The 13554-nt window shown below is 36.2% G+C and overlaps 1 protein-coding gene across 17 annotated transcripts in view; it reads right to left on the minus strand.

The window, feature by feature from the left end:
- The window catches only part of UBR5 (ubiquitin protein ligase E3 component n-recognin 5), a 151456-nt gene that overhangs the window by 83979 nt on the left and 53923 nt on the right, over positions 1–13554 (minus strand). For 9 of the 17 annotated variants that reach the window (XM_081503492.1, XM_081503490.1, XM_081503491.1 and 6 more), the window contains exons 6-9: positions 6829–7018; positions 5804–5963; positions 5051–5200; positions 3089–3300 (exon numbers count right to left, since the gene is read on the minus strand). In XM_081503492.1, the coding sequence (XP_081359618.1) occupies positions 3089–3300; positions 5051–5200; positions 5804–5963; positions 6829–7018 (712 nt within the window). Of the gene's footprint in view, positions 1–3088; positions 3301–5050; positions 5201–5799; positions 5964–6828; positions 7019–13554 lie in introns of all 17 variants that reach the window. The other 8 variants (XM_081503495.1, XM_081503496.1, XM_081503488.1 and 5 more) reach the window with 2 other exon arrangements.

The raw sequence follows: 13554 nt of genomic DNA on the forward strand, positions 1-13554 counted from the left end.
ATGGAAGTAACTCTTAGTAATCACTCTGGCCTCCTGTGATTCCCCAAAGCCTCTTGTACCTAATTCTATTACGGTATTTATGCCAGAGTATTTAACATTGTTCTGCCTTCTTACAAAATTCTCACCCTAACACCTGAACAAAAAGCCTAAAACACGATATGTATTTAATCAAGGCTACTCAATTACACATTGGATGACCCTCACTTCTGCCTTCACAGATCTTTCAACATCTCTGTAATTATCAATTATGCTTTTTTTTTTTTTTAAAGATGCTGAAAAGTTAATAAGGGGGAAAAAATTCATTGATTTATTTCTCTCTTTCTATCTTTTAATCCCTTCACCCATTTTCCCTACTTCCCATCTCTGGCAACTATCAATCTGTTCTCTGTTATACAGGATTCCTTTTTTTTTTCTTTAAAGATTCCACATTTAAGTGCCATCATATGGTATTTGTCTCTCTCTAACTTCATTTAGCATAATGCCCTCAAAGTCTATCCATATTGTCAAAAATGACAAGATTTCACTCTTTTTTTATGGCTGAATATTCTTGTGTGTGTGTATCAACCCACTGATTGTCACTTAGGTGGCTTCCATATCTTGACTATTGTAAACGATGTTGTGATGAACATGAGGGTACATGTATTTCCAGTTAAGTGTTTTCATTTTCTTCAGATAATACCCAAAAGTGAAACTGCTAGATCATACAGTGGCTCTATTTTTAATTTCTTAAGGAATCTCCATAATGTTTTCCATAGTGGCTGCACCAATTTCCTACTCCACATTTCACCATTAAAGCAGCTTTATTAGCCTAGAAAATGGTGAAACTTTGAAGAAGTAGCTGTTCCTCTAAATAGGTAATGGGAAAGTCAAGATTATTCCAATTAATTTAACAATGAAATTTCTCAGGTACCCTAACAAAAGAAGGAAAAATACCATGGACACTGACCAAACTTACAATTTATAAATACTGAATTAGGTCATTTCTGAAATTAAGCTAGGACAACTCCTTTTCCCTCCTACCACCAAAAAAAAAAAAGAGAGACGACTTGCAAATTGTGTGTGTTGACATCCTATATCTCCCTGCACTCTCCATCTCCTACCAAGCATCCCCCCAAAATCTTTTCTACTCCTCAAGGATCACCATCTCCAACTGCAGAGGATGAATATGGACCCACAGAGTGCCTATTTCTTCATGTGGAATTTATCCTATGTCCCTGTATGATAATTTTGTGCATTGTTCCAAAAGCAAGGTTTTATCCCTTAACAACTCTGCATTCTCTTCCTGATTGTAGCATTCAGCCTTGCAAACAATCATCTTAATGGTTTGCTGAAAACCAGGATACTACTTATTAGTTTAGTTAGGCTTATGCTATTTTCTTTCTCTGAACTGAAATTTTTGATGTCTAAATTTCAGTCACGAGCTAATAAAAACTGGTTCTTATTCAGTGACATTTTAAATTAGGTTTTTCTTCATTGGAAAAAAAAAGTATAGGTAGGACATTCTCTGTTGCACATACTGCTATTTCTCCTTCATTCAACGTCTAAACAAACCATGGAAATACACTAAGTAAGGCCTATACAGTGTCAAAATTTTATGATGAACTTAGTAACTGCCTCTGAAAACAAGCTGTACTTAAAACCATGCCTATCAGTAAAGGCCAACTAAGACTGGCTAACTCTAACAAAGTGTACACTGGCCAGGAAAAAATCCTGCTAAACTCCAACTGCTCAAAACACTTTCAAATACATGCTAAAGAAGCCTAGACTAATATATAAGTGATGGTACTATTAAACCAAGATTCAGAAGTCCCCCATTACTTCCCGTCAATACGAAGTAGATGCAGCCCTAATACAATCAAGGCTCTCGCGAAACAGGAAACAAAGAACAACGTATAAAAAAAAGAAAAGAAAAAGTCCAATGGTTTAAGTCACCTTCTACCGTATGAGGTAAAAGTAGAAACTGGAACATTTCTGGTTTTATGGAAATAAGTAAGAGAATGCAATTCAGGAAAACTTTGTCAGCTGCCAAAGAAAACAGAATAACCTTTTGCTCACAAAGAGACTGATTAAAATTCATGTTCCTTCTTGCATTCAAGCTTTCCACATGAGCTGAATACAGAGGAAAATTAACCACATCAAGATTCACAATAACTATAAAAAATAAACAAATTCAGAAAGTTAAGTAATATTTTCCCTTTAATATTCCAAATTCAATTTCAAAGAAATCCACATCAGAATGTCCTTATCTGCTACAGATAACCAAGTTCTCATCTTCTTTTACTTCTACTTAAAAGAATCTCTCATCCAACTGGCTCTGGAAATAAACAGGCACTCCCAGAAACACATGGACAGCATATGGCCTCCTATAGGAACCTGTGAAAATGAACCACCTGTCTCTTAAGACAGTGAAACCTACACACCATCAACAGGATGTGTCCTTGCAGCAGTGATGGATTTTTAAAGATTCACACCACTTAAATCCTGGCTGCTATCTAGAAGCCCGCCATGTACCACTCCTCAGGATGCAGAGCATCACTCCCCCAGTCCCTTCCTGTCCAGCCTGCTTTGTCTCCCACAGTTTTTAGAGCAAAGAGCCTGTCAGAATTCGCTGACATCAATCGGGAAAGCTAACTAATCAAAGAAACACAGATTCCTAATCTTGCCTTCACATGCATGTCTGTATCAATGAAACCTGCTCTGCAGACACTGGGTCCATTCGACAGCACAAAACAAATTTCTATCAAGAAATATACCATCAGTTACTGGTGCGAGTATCACTAGAAAAGAAATCCTGAAACAGAATGCCTATGTCTTATCTGAAACTACCATCCCGATGCCTCCGATTTACTTCATTAAGTAGAAAAAAGAAATAGCACCACCGAACACATCTCATTAAAATGATTCTTGCAGTATCAAATCAAGATTTATATTTTAAAACAAACAAAAACATCACTTAATGTCTGCATTTTAAATGACAGTACAAAAACCTGAAATAAAACAGAAAACTTTTTTTTTGGCGGGGGGGGGGGGTATGTGTGTGTCAGGAATCCATTTAAAATGGAAGAGATGGGAATTTTTTTTCAAATACCTTATCAGGCCACCACTGCAAATCTTCTCCAAGAGACACGGGACTTTGAACAGGCGTATTCTTCTTATCCAAGTTTGGCTCTCCTTCCTTGCTGGTAGAGCCCCTTTCATTATCAAATGAGGCTCCATCAAGCCACCTTCGCTCACGTAAACGTAAAACGGATTCACGTTCACGCAACAGCTCAGAGTCTCTCTCTAAGGGAAGAAGGAGAACTGGTATGCAATTGGGTCACACCAGTGGGATAAAAGTAAGCCACTCTCTAGTAAAGACCCTTCAGGATGCAACTAACAGCAGTTTATCCACCCACAAGAATTTAATGTAACTATATATCTAATAAGCCTGACATGCAACATTCAAAACGTTTAACTCTTTCAAGTGAATGTATGAAAATTGTAAACTAGTTTTTTAAGCATTTTTCTGAATTTCAAATATATGCTTTTAGAGCAGAATTGCTTCAAACTGGATTCTGGACATTTTACATGGAGTTTTAAATTTCTAGTTTTCATTAAAAATGCTTACCATAACTTTTTAAATTTATCTATTAGAAACTATGCATAAATTAAAATTTTGACATGTTAGATAGATACATAAACCAAAAAAAATATGTTAGAGATTCTATACATAGAGGTGGGAAAAAGCTTTAAGAGGGTAAAATAAAAATCCATTAACTATAAAACTTTTGATAATCTTTGTTTACAGTAATTTTACAGACTAGATTTTTATGATAAGTCTTATTTAAAAAATTTTGAGAAATCAGAATTTTTTTTCTATTTTAAGAATCTTTATAGAAAGACTATTTTATAAAAATGCTACCACTGACACTGGCTTACAAACTTTTTAAAACAAGCTTTTTTCAGTTTGCTCACACATTACTGTTTTAACTAGGCAATTAAAATCAAGTTTCCAAGACTTGGATATTAAGGATTAAAAACAATATTAAGTTGAACCATATAAAACTGCCATCCATGCAGGTCAAACATGGTCAAGTACCACCAATTTCATATGGTTCAGACTGAAAGAGATGCCCACATAGAATGACCTAAGGAAAAGCAAAAGGAAGAAATTTAGAAGGAGCTATTTGTTAGATACTGAATATTTGAAATGTAATTCTTGATGCATTTAAGGCAGTAAAATAGTCACTTATTTTTAAAGAATTCGTAAGCTATTACAAAATAGGTTCAGTATTCTAAAAGATCATTGTAAGCCTGTTATTTTAAAACTGCTTCCAAGTAGTAGGCATTTGTAGTACAGTCTTAATATAAAATGGCATCTTTTCCAGTTTACTAATGATAAGTAAATAATACAGCTGATTCCTTCCTGTTACTTGAATCAAGGAGTTTTACTTCCTGAAAAGTAAATATACTGACTTTAAAAAGTTAAAATGCCAGTTAAATATATGTCAACATATATAGAGAAAGGCTTCTGTTTGTACGATTTCAAAATCTTTCTAAATTCTACTATGAACTAAAGCTTTTCAAGATTTTAACTTCTGAAAATACTATTTTAATAAGCTAAGTATTTATATATAATTATTATTGATCAATCTCATTCCAATAAGTTTTTTTAATATTTTACTCTTCCATTTAACCAGGATTTAAATGAACAAAATAATCACCTTATTTTAATCAAATAAACTGAGAGACTTATTTTCTGAATGTTGCATGTCACTGTTAAGTAGAATTCTGCTTTTAGCTCAGAATCCATATTCCTAAATTTAAAAATATAGTTAGATAAAACATAATCCTTTATATGTATTCTATAATGCATTAATAGATAAAATCTTCTCTAAAGTTCTACTGTGGCTCTTTAAAAATCAAAAATAACTATTTTAATGCCAAAGCATCCAAGAACACTAATAAGTAATGATTTCAACTAGTGTAATACTGAAAGTTCAAATACAAAGAATTTTACCACTAGCTCTCCAGTCAGCCAATAATCACCAAGAAATAAATGCACAATTACCTCGAGATGAGCCTAGCCTGGAAAGTGACGACCGACGAAAAGAAGGGTAACCAAAATAGCTAATGTCTTCAGAAAACATGGCATCTGCATCGATAATGACACTTGGATGGGCAGAATGAATGTCAGCATCAAGAAGAGACATAAGATCCTCTATAAAGTGAAACAAATATAAATGAAACAGGTACAGAGAAAAAATCTGTAGACCACTGAAAAGTCCCTTAAAGTTAAAACATTAAAACCAGGGGCTGACTACTGACATAATCTGAGAAGACAAGCAGTAACTACCTAAGAAATAAAGTTAACATCATTAACACAGAGTTTAAGGAACATCAATCGCATGATTATTGCTTGGGCTACATCCTAAATAATCACAAGAAAAAAGGATCATTATTTAAGATTCTTGTGACATCATAAGAGATGATACAGTCAAAATCTAAATGCAGTTCAGTTATTACATATTCAGTAATAACAGCATCAAAACAACATTCCAGAGGCATCTGTCAGTCACAATAAAGCTATGCACATACATCCATGCCTTTATTAGGACGAAACACAAGTCCACTGAGCAAAAACACTTCCCTATTTTCCCTTAATTTACAATCAAATCTGACACTATAGGGAGAAATATCTACCACTTTGAAAAGAACAGTCAGAAAACCCATTGCACTTTCATTTCATCTCATTCCCCAGTCAAAAAAAAAAACAAAACACCTCTCCCTAGAGATGAGACAACCATGATGGTGATCCACCAACCTCCAGGCAAATAAGATTCACTGGCTGTATCATCACCATCATCTCCATCTTCATCATCCCGGCTAAGTAGATTATTTACAGCAAGGTTTACATCAAGATTTGTGCGCTGAAGTTCTCGAATAATGACACTTCTGGATTTGCCTTGTAAAACAACTTGGGCCTGAAATAAAAAATAAGGAAGAGTGCTATGTTAATTTTCTTTTTCATAACTTTTTAAAAAATCAAAATCAGTTTTCTAGGATCAAAACAGAAAAGCAGTATTTCACAACTCATGATATAAATCATGGCTACAGCCCACTATATTTGGGCTTCCCTTGTGACTCAGCTTGGCTTCCCTGGTGGCTCAGAGGGTAAAGCTTCTGCCTGCAATGTTGGGAGACCCGGGTTCGATTTCTGGGTCAGAAAGATCCCCTGGAGAAGGAAATAGCAACCCACTCCAGTACCCTTGCCTGGAAAATCACATGGACAGAGAAGCCTGGTAGGCTACAGTGCATGGGGCCGCAAAGAGTCGGACACGACTGAGCAACTTCACTTTCTTTTCTTGCAGCTCAGCTGGTAAAGAATCTACCTGCAATGCAGGAGACCTGGGTTTGATCCCTGGGTTGGGAAGATGCCCTGGAAAAGGGAGGCTGCTGCTGCTAAATCGCTTCAGTCGTGTCCGACTCTGTGCAACCCCATAGACGGCAGCCCACCAGGCTCCACCGTCCCTGGGATTCTCCAGGCAAGAATACTGGAGTGGGTTGCCATTTCCTTCTCCAGTGCATGAAAGGGAAAAGTGAAAGTGAAGTCGCTCAGTCGTGTCCAACTCTTACCGACCCCATGGACTGTAGCCTACCAGGCTCCTCCATCCATGGGATTTTCCAGGCAAGAGTACTGGAGTGGGGTGCCATTGCCTTCTCCATGGAAAAGGGATAGGCTACCATAAATCATGGCTACAGCCCACTATATTTAAACCCATTATATTAATATTTAAAAACCTCACCCTGTCCTGCTGTCTTATGTTAAGTGTTCCACAGGATCCATACCTGTGAAATCAGCTCCTCTGGAATCACAGATGCTGGGATAACTGGCTGGGGCTGGCTGCCCAGAAGCCCAGATCCTCGATCTCGTCCCGTTCGAATTACTCGAGTCTGTCGGCGAGAATCTCGTGCTCCAGCTGATGACCTACCAGAGGATCCTCCTCCACTTCCACCCACTCCAGAACTCCAGCGACTTCTAAATATTGGAGAATTTATAGAATTAGCATTTTAAATAATCATTCAGAAAGATTGCTCCAGGTCTCATTTTCATTCTCTTAGGACATGTAAAAGCTATTTTTCTAATTGACATGGTATGTTACAGTAGTATTTTGACAGAACAAGATCATAAAACTGAGCTTTAAAGTAACACTGTTCTAATTTTTTTAATGCTTAACTATAAACTCACTTTTTAAAGATAAATATCACGCATTTGCATTTTTTAAAACGATTTTTAAAAGAACCACATACCTAGCATTTCTAGACACGACTCTAAAATGAGTTATAATACATTTCCTCTTTGCACGACTATTGGACATAACTACCAACAGTATGTAATGCAAAAAGTTAAATTCAAAGCTTACATTTTAAAGACACAAATAAATGGAAAGACACCTGTGTCCATGGCTTGGAAGATTTAATATTATTAAGATGTCCAGACTGCTTAAAGTAATCTACAGATTCATCACAATCCCTAGCAAAATCCCAGTGGATTTTATGCCTCAAAGGACATAATCAAGAGTGAGGAAGCAACGTACAGAATGGAAGAAAATATTTGTAAATCATGTATCTAATAAGAGGTTAATATCCAGAATATATAAAGGGCTCCTACACTCAACAACAACAACAAAATAACCTGACTTAAAAAATGGGCCGAGAATGTAAATAGACATTTCTCCAAACATAATACACAAATGGCCAAATAAGTATAAGTTCAACATCACTAATCATGAGAGAAATGCAAATCACAACTATAACATATCACCTCACACCCATTAGAATGGCTACCATGAGAAAAAAATAGAAAACTACAAGTGTTAGCAAGGATGTACAGAAACTGGAACCCTCATGCACTGTTGGTAAGACTATGGTGCAATGCTATGAAAACAGTACAAAGTTTCTTAAAAAATTAAAACAGAACCATCATGTATGACTCAGCAGTTGCATTTCTAGGTATATATCCAAAAGAATTGAAAACGGAGTCTCAAAGAGATATCTATATACCCATGTTCAAAGCAGCACTATTCATAAGAGCAACCTAATATCCAATGAAAAATGAATGGTTAAACAAAATGTGGTATATACATATACTGTAACACTACTCAGTGTTAAAATGGACGGAAATCCTGACATATGCTACAACACAGAAAAACTTTGGAGATATTAGGCCAAGTGAAATTCAGCCAATCACAAAAACACAAATGGTATCCAAAGTAGTCAAATTCATAGAAACAGAAAGTAGAACAGTGGCTGCCAGATGCTAGGGAGAGGGGTAGAGGGAGCTGTTTAATGGATATAAAGTTTCATTTTTACAAGATGAAAAAGTTATGGAGACTTCCTTCACAAAAATATGACTATATTCAATACTAACTGAAGTGTGCAGTTGTAATTGTAAAGATGATAAATTTCATGTGTTTCTAAACATGATTTAAAAAAATATAAAGTCATGTGTTATCCCAAAAAAGCTATGTTCTAGAAACAGACATATTTTCAACTTATATGCTTTGTGACAATTATGCAACAGAAAATAATATAGGATCAATGAAAAATACAGATAGATATTAAAATAAAATATTAAATCAGCATTTCTACTTCATGGTTTCCTGTAAGCTGTCAAAATTAAGTCAGGTGGAACTAGTCTTATAGAAGTTTTTAACAGTCAAAAGCTAAATTTATTATCTCAACTTGAAAACAGGAGGAACCACACTCGAGTCTTACAAAGATTTAATTAGTGTAACTGTTATGTCCCCAGTTTGCCTGAGGTAACACCAGAGTCAGCATACTGTCTGAGCCTATTATTACTTTCATTCCCAAATTTCCCAGTTTGGACAGTAAGTTATATGGCCAATTTGCAATCTCTGTTACACAAAACCTCAACTGAGATTAGCTGAAAGACAAAGGTCAAAATATCTCTGGCTTGCCCATTCATTAATCTGTTACTATGGAGAATACCACATTTTCCTACTCATACTCACAGTGCAGGATTTCTTCTGTTGGAATCCAAACAACCTACTAGACTTCCTACCTCAATTGATGCTAAACATTCCTCTATCCAGCTTGCTGTTCAGTGAAAAAGGCATTTGACTAAGTATACATTAATACAGGTTTATCAGTGGTTTCAAAAGAAAAGTGCTAGAATCCTCTCTTTATGATTATAGTGAGTTCTGTCTCTCTCTCTCTCTGTGTGTATATATATATATATACAGTGAGATATAAATATTTTTAATATTAAATTCAAAAATAATGTAAAAACCAGTTTCTACTATCCACACCTCGCTCATCAAATTAATCCTACAATTTGACCCCGTTATATAATACTCAAGATACACTTATATAATACTCAAGATACACAAAGTGACTCCAATCAACTGGGAAAATCACACCTAGTATGGAATTAATCCACAGTTTGCAATCTTAATACCCATGGGATAACAATCTTAATACCCATGGGATAAGTCCTGTCCATATACTTGGCTAGTTTAAAAAAAAGTACAGCATCAAAAACAAGAAAAGTCTGAGAAATTGTCACAATCAAGAAAAGCCTAAAGAGAAATGACAACTAAATCCACTGTGGTATCCTGGATGAGATCCTGGAAAAGGAAGAGGACATTAAGAAAAAATGAGGGAATGTGAACAACCTACGGCCTTCAGCTGATGATAATGTATCAACATATATTAATTATAAAAACTGTACCAGGCTTATGTTACATGTTAATAGTGAAAACTGGGTATGGAGCATACAAGAATTCTCAGTACTACCTCTGTAATTTTTCTGTAATCTAAAACTGTTCAAAAATAAGAAGCTTATTTAAAAGAATATATATACACATGCATATAAACACACGCTCACACACTAGATGTGTGCCTGTGCATATGTGCACATTTACTTTCATGGAAATATCAACTAGTTTCAATACTTAAGTCAGAAGATTCCATAAAAAAAAAACAAGTTTGCAGCTTTTCTTAAGATTATAGGGCAGGGGATGGGAGAGTAATGGAGGTTTGCATTTGGTAACAATGGCCCTGTAGACTTCTATGGTAACATCAGCTGTTTAGCTGCCTCCTTTAAAAACGGGTGGTAACAAACAATGGATAAAGAGACTTTAGATACTAATATTTCCATTTTAAACATTCTTTAAACACACACTCTCTTTCTCCAAGCAAAGTTGGTGTTCTTCCCCTTCAAAGTTGGCGTTCTTGCCCAACTGAAATGAGCTTAACAAAAATATCCTGGAGATTTTTGAAATATCTCCCAGGATAAATTTGAGTAATTATGAGAGAGAAAAAAACAGCAGCTAGAAAGCCTTAGCACACTGCTAATTAGCAAAACCCCCAAGGGAAAAACATTAAATGTCCTAGAAACATTGACTGTTATGTATTCCTAAGAATGATCAGTCATAATACATGCTGCTGCTGCTAAGTCACTTCAGTCGTGTCCAACTCTGTGCGACCCCAGAGACGGCAGCCGACCAGGCTCTCCCGTCCCTGGGATTCTCCAGGCAAGAACACTGGAGTGGGTTGCCATTTCCTTCTCCAATGCGTGAAAGTGAAGTCGCTCAGTCATGTCTGACTCTTAGCGACCCCATGTACTGTAGCCTACCAGGTTCCTCCATCCGTGGGATTTTCCAAGCAAGAGTACTGGAGTGGGGTGCCATTGCCTTCTCCATCATAATACATGATCAACTCTCAATTACCCACACTGACAGCCAACAAAAACAGTATTAATTATCGCAAAATCTTTCAAATGCAGTTCTCAAACAGAGACCACCTGATTCACATCACCTCTATGAACCCAAAGGGAACAAGCCAGGACTCTGAAAGAAGGGGCTGGGGACCAAGGTCTTTGGGGACAGTCTTTCATATATGACTGCACCTGTCTGTCCTAGATTCTCTAATAAATAGCAAGCTTCTTTAAAGTTTACTATAATCAACACAGGCACGTGAGGAGGGGGGAACTATACAACTCAGAGAAAGAAAATTTATTATGAAGGGTAACATTTTTGACTCTAAAAAGTTCTTAATTTACAGAATAGTGGTTATAATTTCTCCATCAACAAATTGAGAAAAATTTTCATACAGGCCAAGAGAAACAATCAGCCTTTAAGTGCTTTCATGTTGTGGATATCTGCAAGACCAAATAAAGGTAAACATACGGCTTAGTCAGTGGGGACACTGTGACGCTTTTCAGAATTGCAATCATGAACCCAATGCTAAAACACCGAGTCTGTTGGGGTGGGGAGGTTTAGAAAAACATGATTCAAAAAAGGAATACAATCAAGCATGAGTAAGAGGAACACAAAAACTAATGATTCTCCCTGCTTTCTAAAGTCTTAAACTTAGCCTTAACCTTCTTTTGGAGCATGTCTACTAAGGTTTTTATTCAAGCTCAAATGTATTCTTTATTATCTTTGTTGTGTATTTTATTACCAAAGACATAAAATTTCTCTTTCATTCGTCTTGTCACGCAGTCTATTATAATTGGTTATATCCAAGCTTTATTTATAAAGAGAAGAGGATTTAAATCTAGGATAATTTAAGCAACATAAACTGCAATGGATTATAAACCATAAAATAAAACAAATATCCATGAGACCATAATAACATAAATAACTCAACAGTAACAGAATAAAACAGAACAAAAAAGAAAGAAATGGGGGATGAGGGAAAGTTCTTCCTTACAGTCAAATTTCAATTAATGAGTGTAAAAGAAATAATAAAAACATATTTTAAAAAGTACTACTTGGCCAACACCACAGTAATAAAAGAAAAAATTATCAATGGATGCTAAAGTTAATGAGCCCATGATGGAAAATGGGCTATTTACATAGTCAGGAAGTATCTGAGCCACCAGGGAAGCCCATCTCCCCACAAAATACATATTACAAAGGGGAAAATATTACTAGTAACTTTATACTTCAGAAGCCTGGCAAACATCAATTTAACTAACTAAGTAGTCAGGGATAACCATCACAGTAATTACACAAGTCAATATCATGTGCCCCCACATATGATGCAATGAGAAGGTCACATCATCACTTCTGTAGTATTCTTGCCAAAAATGCACCATCTGTAATCCCAATCAAAATCCCACCAAGTTTTTTGTGGATATCAACAAACTGATTCTAAAATTTATAGGGAAAGGCAAAAGATCTAAATAGCCAGCACAATACTGAAGAACAAAGTTCTTTTGACTGACTGACCCTAACCAACTTTCAAAGACTTAGTATAAAGCAACAGTAATCAAGACAGTGGGCTACTGGAGAAAAAACAAATAGATCAATTGTACAGAATAAAGAGCCCAGAAACAGAAACAGACCCCTAAAAATATATAAATACTGATATTTGAGACAAAGGAGCAAAGGCAATACAAAGAAGCAAAGGCAGTTCATTCAATCACTGCTGCTCGAACAACTGGACATCCACATGGAAAAAAGACACAGACCTTCACAAAAATTAAAACGGATCATAGACCTAAATGTAACATGCAAAACTATAAAACTCCGAGAAGATAGCAGAGAAATCTAGACAATCTTGGATTTGGAAATGACTTTTTAGATATGACACCAAAGGCACAATGAAAGATATAACTGAAAAGTTAGTCTTCATTAAAGTCAAAAATTTTGGCTCTGTAAATGATGCTGTCAAGATAATGAAAGACAAGTTACAGACTGGGAGAAAATGACTGCAAAAGACATGTCTGATTAAAGAATGGTTATCCAAAATATACAAACAATCCGATGGAAAAATGATCCAAAGACCTTAAAAGAAACCTCACCAGAGAAGATCTACATTGGGCAAATAAGCATACACAAAGATGCTTCATATATCATCAAGCAAATGAGAATTTAAAAAAACAAGCTACCAATACACACCTATTCAGTTCACTTCAATCACTCAGTTGTGTCCAACTCTTTGTGACCCCATGAATCGCAGCATGCCAGGCCTCCCTGTCCATCACCAACTCCCGGAGCTTACCCAAACCCATGTCCATTGAGTCGGTGATGCCATCCAACCATCTCATCCTCTGTCGTCCCCTTCTCCTCCTGCCCCTAATCCTACCCAGCATCAGGGTCTTTTCCAATGAGTCAACTCTTCGCATGAGGTGGCCAAAGTATTGGAGTTTCAGCTTCAACATCAGTCCTTCCAATGAACAACCAGGACTGATCTCCTTTAGGGTGGACTGGTTGGATCTTCTTGAAGTCCAAGGGACTCTCAAGAGTCTTCTCCAACACCACAGTTCAAAAGCATCAATTCTGCGGCGCTGAGCTTTCTTCACCATCCAACTCTCACATCGACACATGACTACTGGAAAAACCATAGCCTTGACTAGACGGACCTTTGTTGGCAAAGTAATGTCTCTGCTTTTAAATATGCTATCTAGGTTGGCCATAACCTTCCTTCCAAGGAGTAAGCGTTTTTTAATTTCATGGCTGCAATCATCATCAGCAGTGATTTTGGAGCCCAAAAAAAAAAAGTCTGACACTGTTTCCACTGTTTCCCCATCCATTTGCCATG

The sequence above is a fragment of the Giraffa tippelskirchi genome, chromosome 6 (genome assembly GCF_054371585.1).
Source record: "Giraffa tippelskirchi isolate mGirTip1 chromosome 6, T2T-mGirTip1v1.2.pri, whole genome shotgun sequence".
Lineage (NCBI taxonomy): Eukaryota > Metazoa > Chordata > Mammalia > Artiodactyla > Giraffidae > Giraffa > Giraffa tippelskirchi.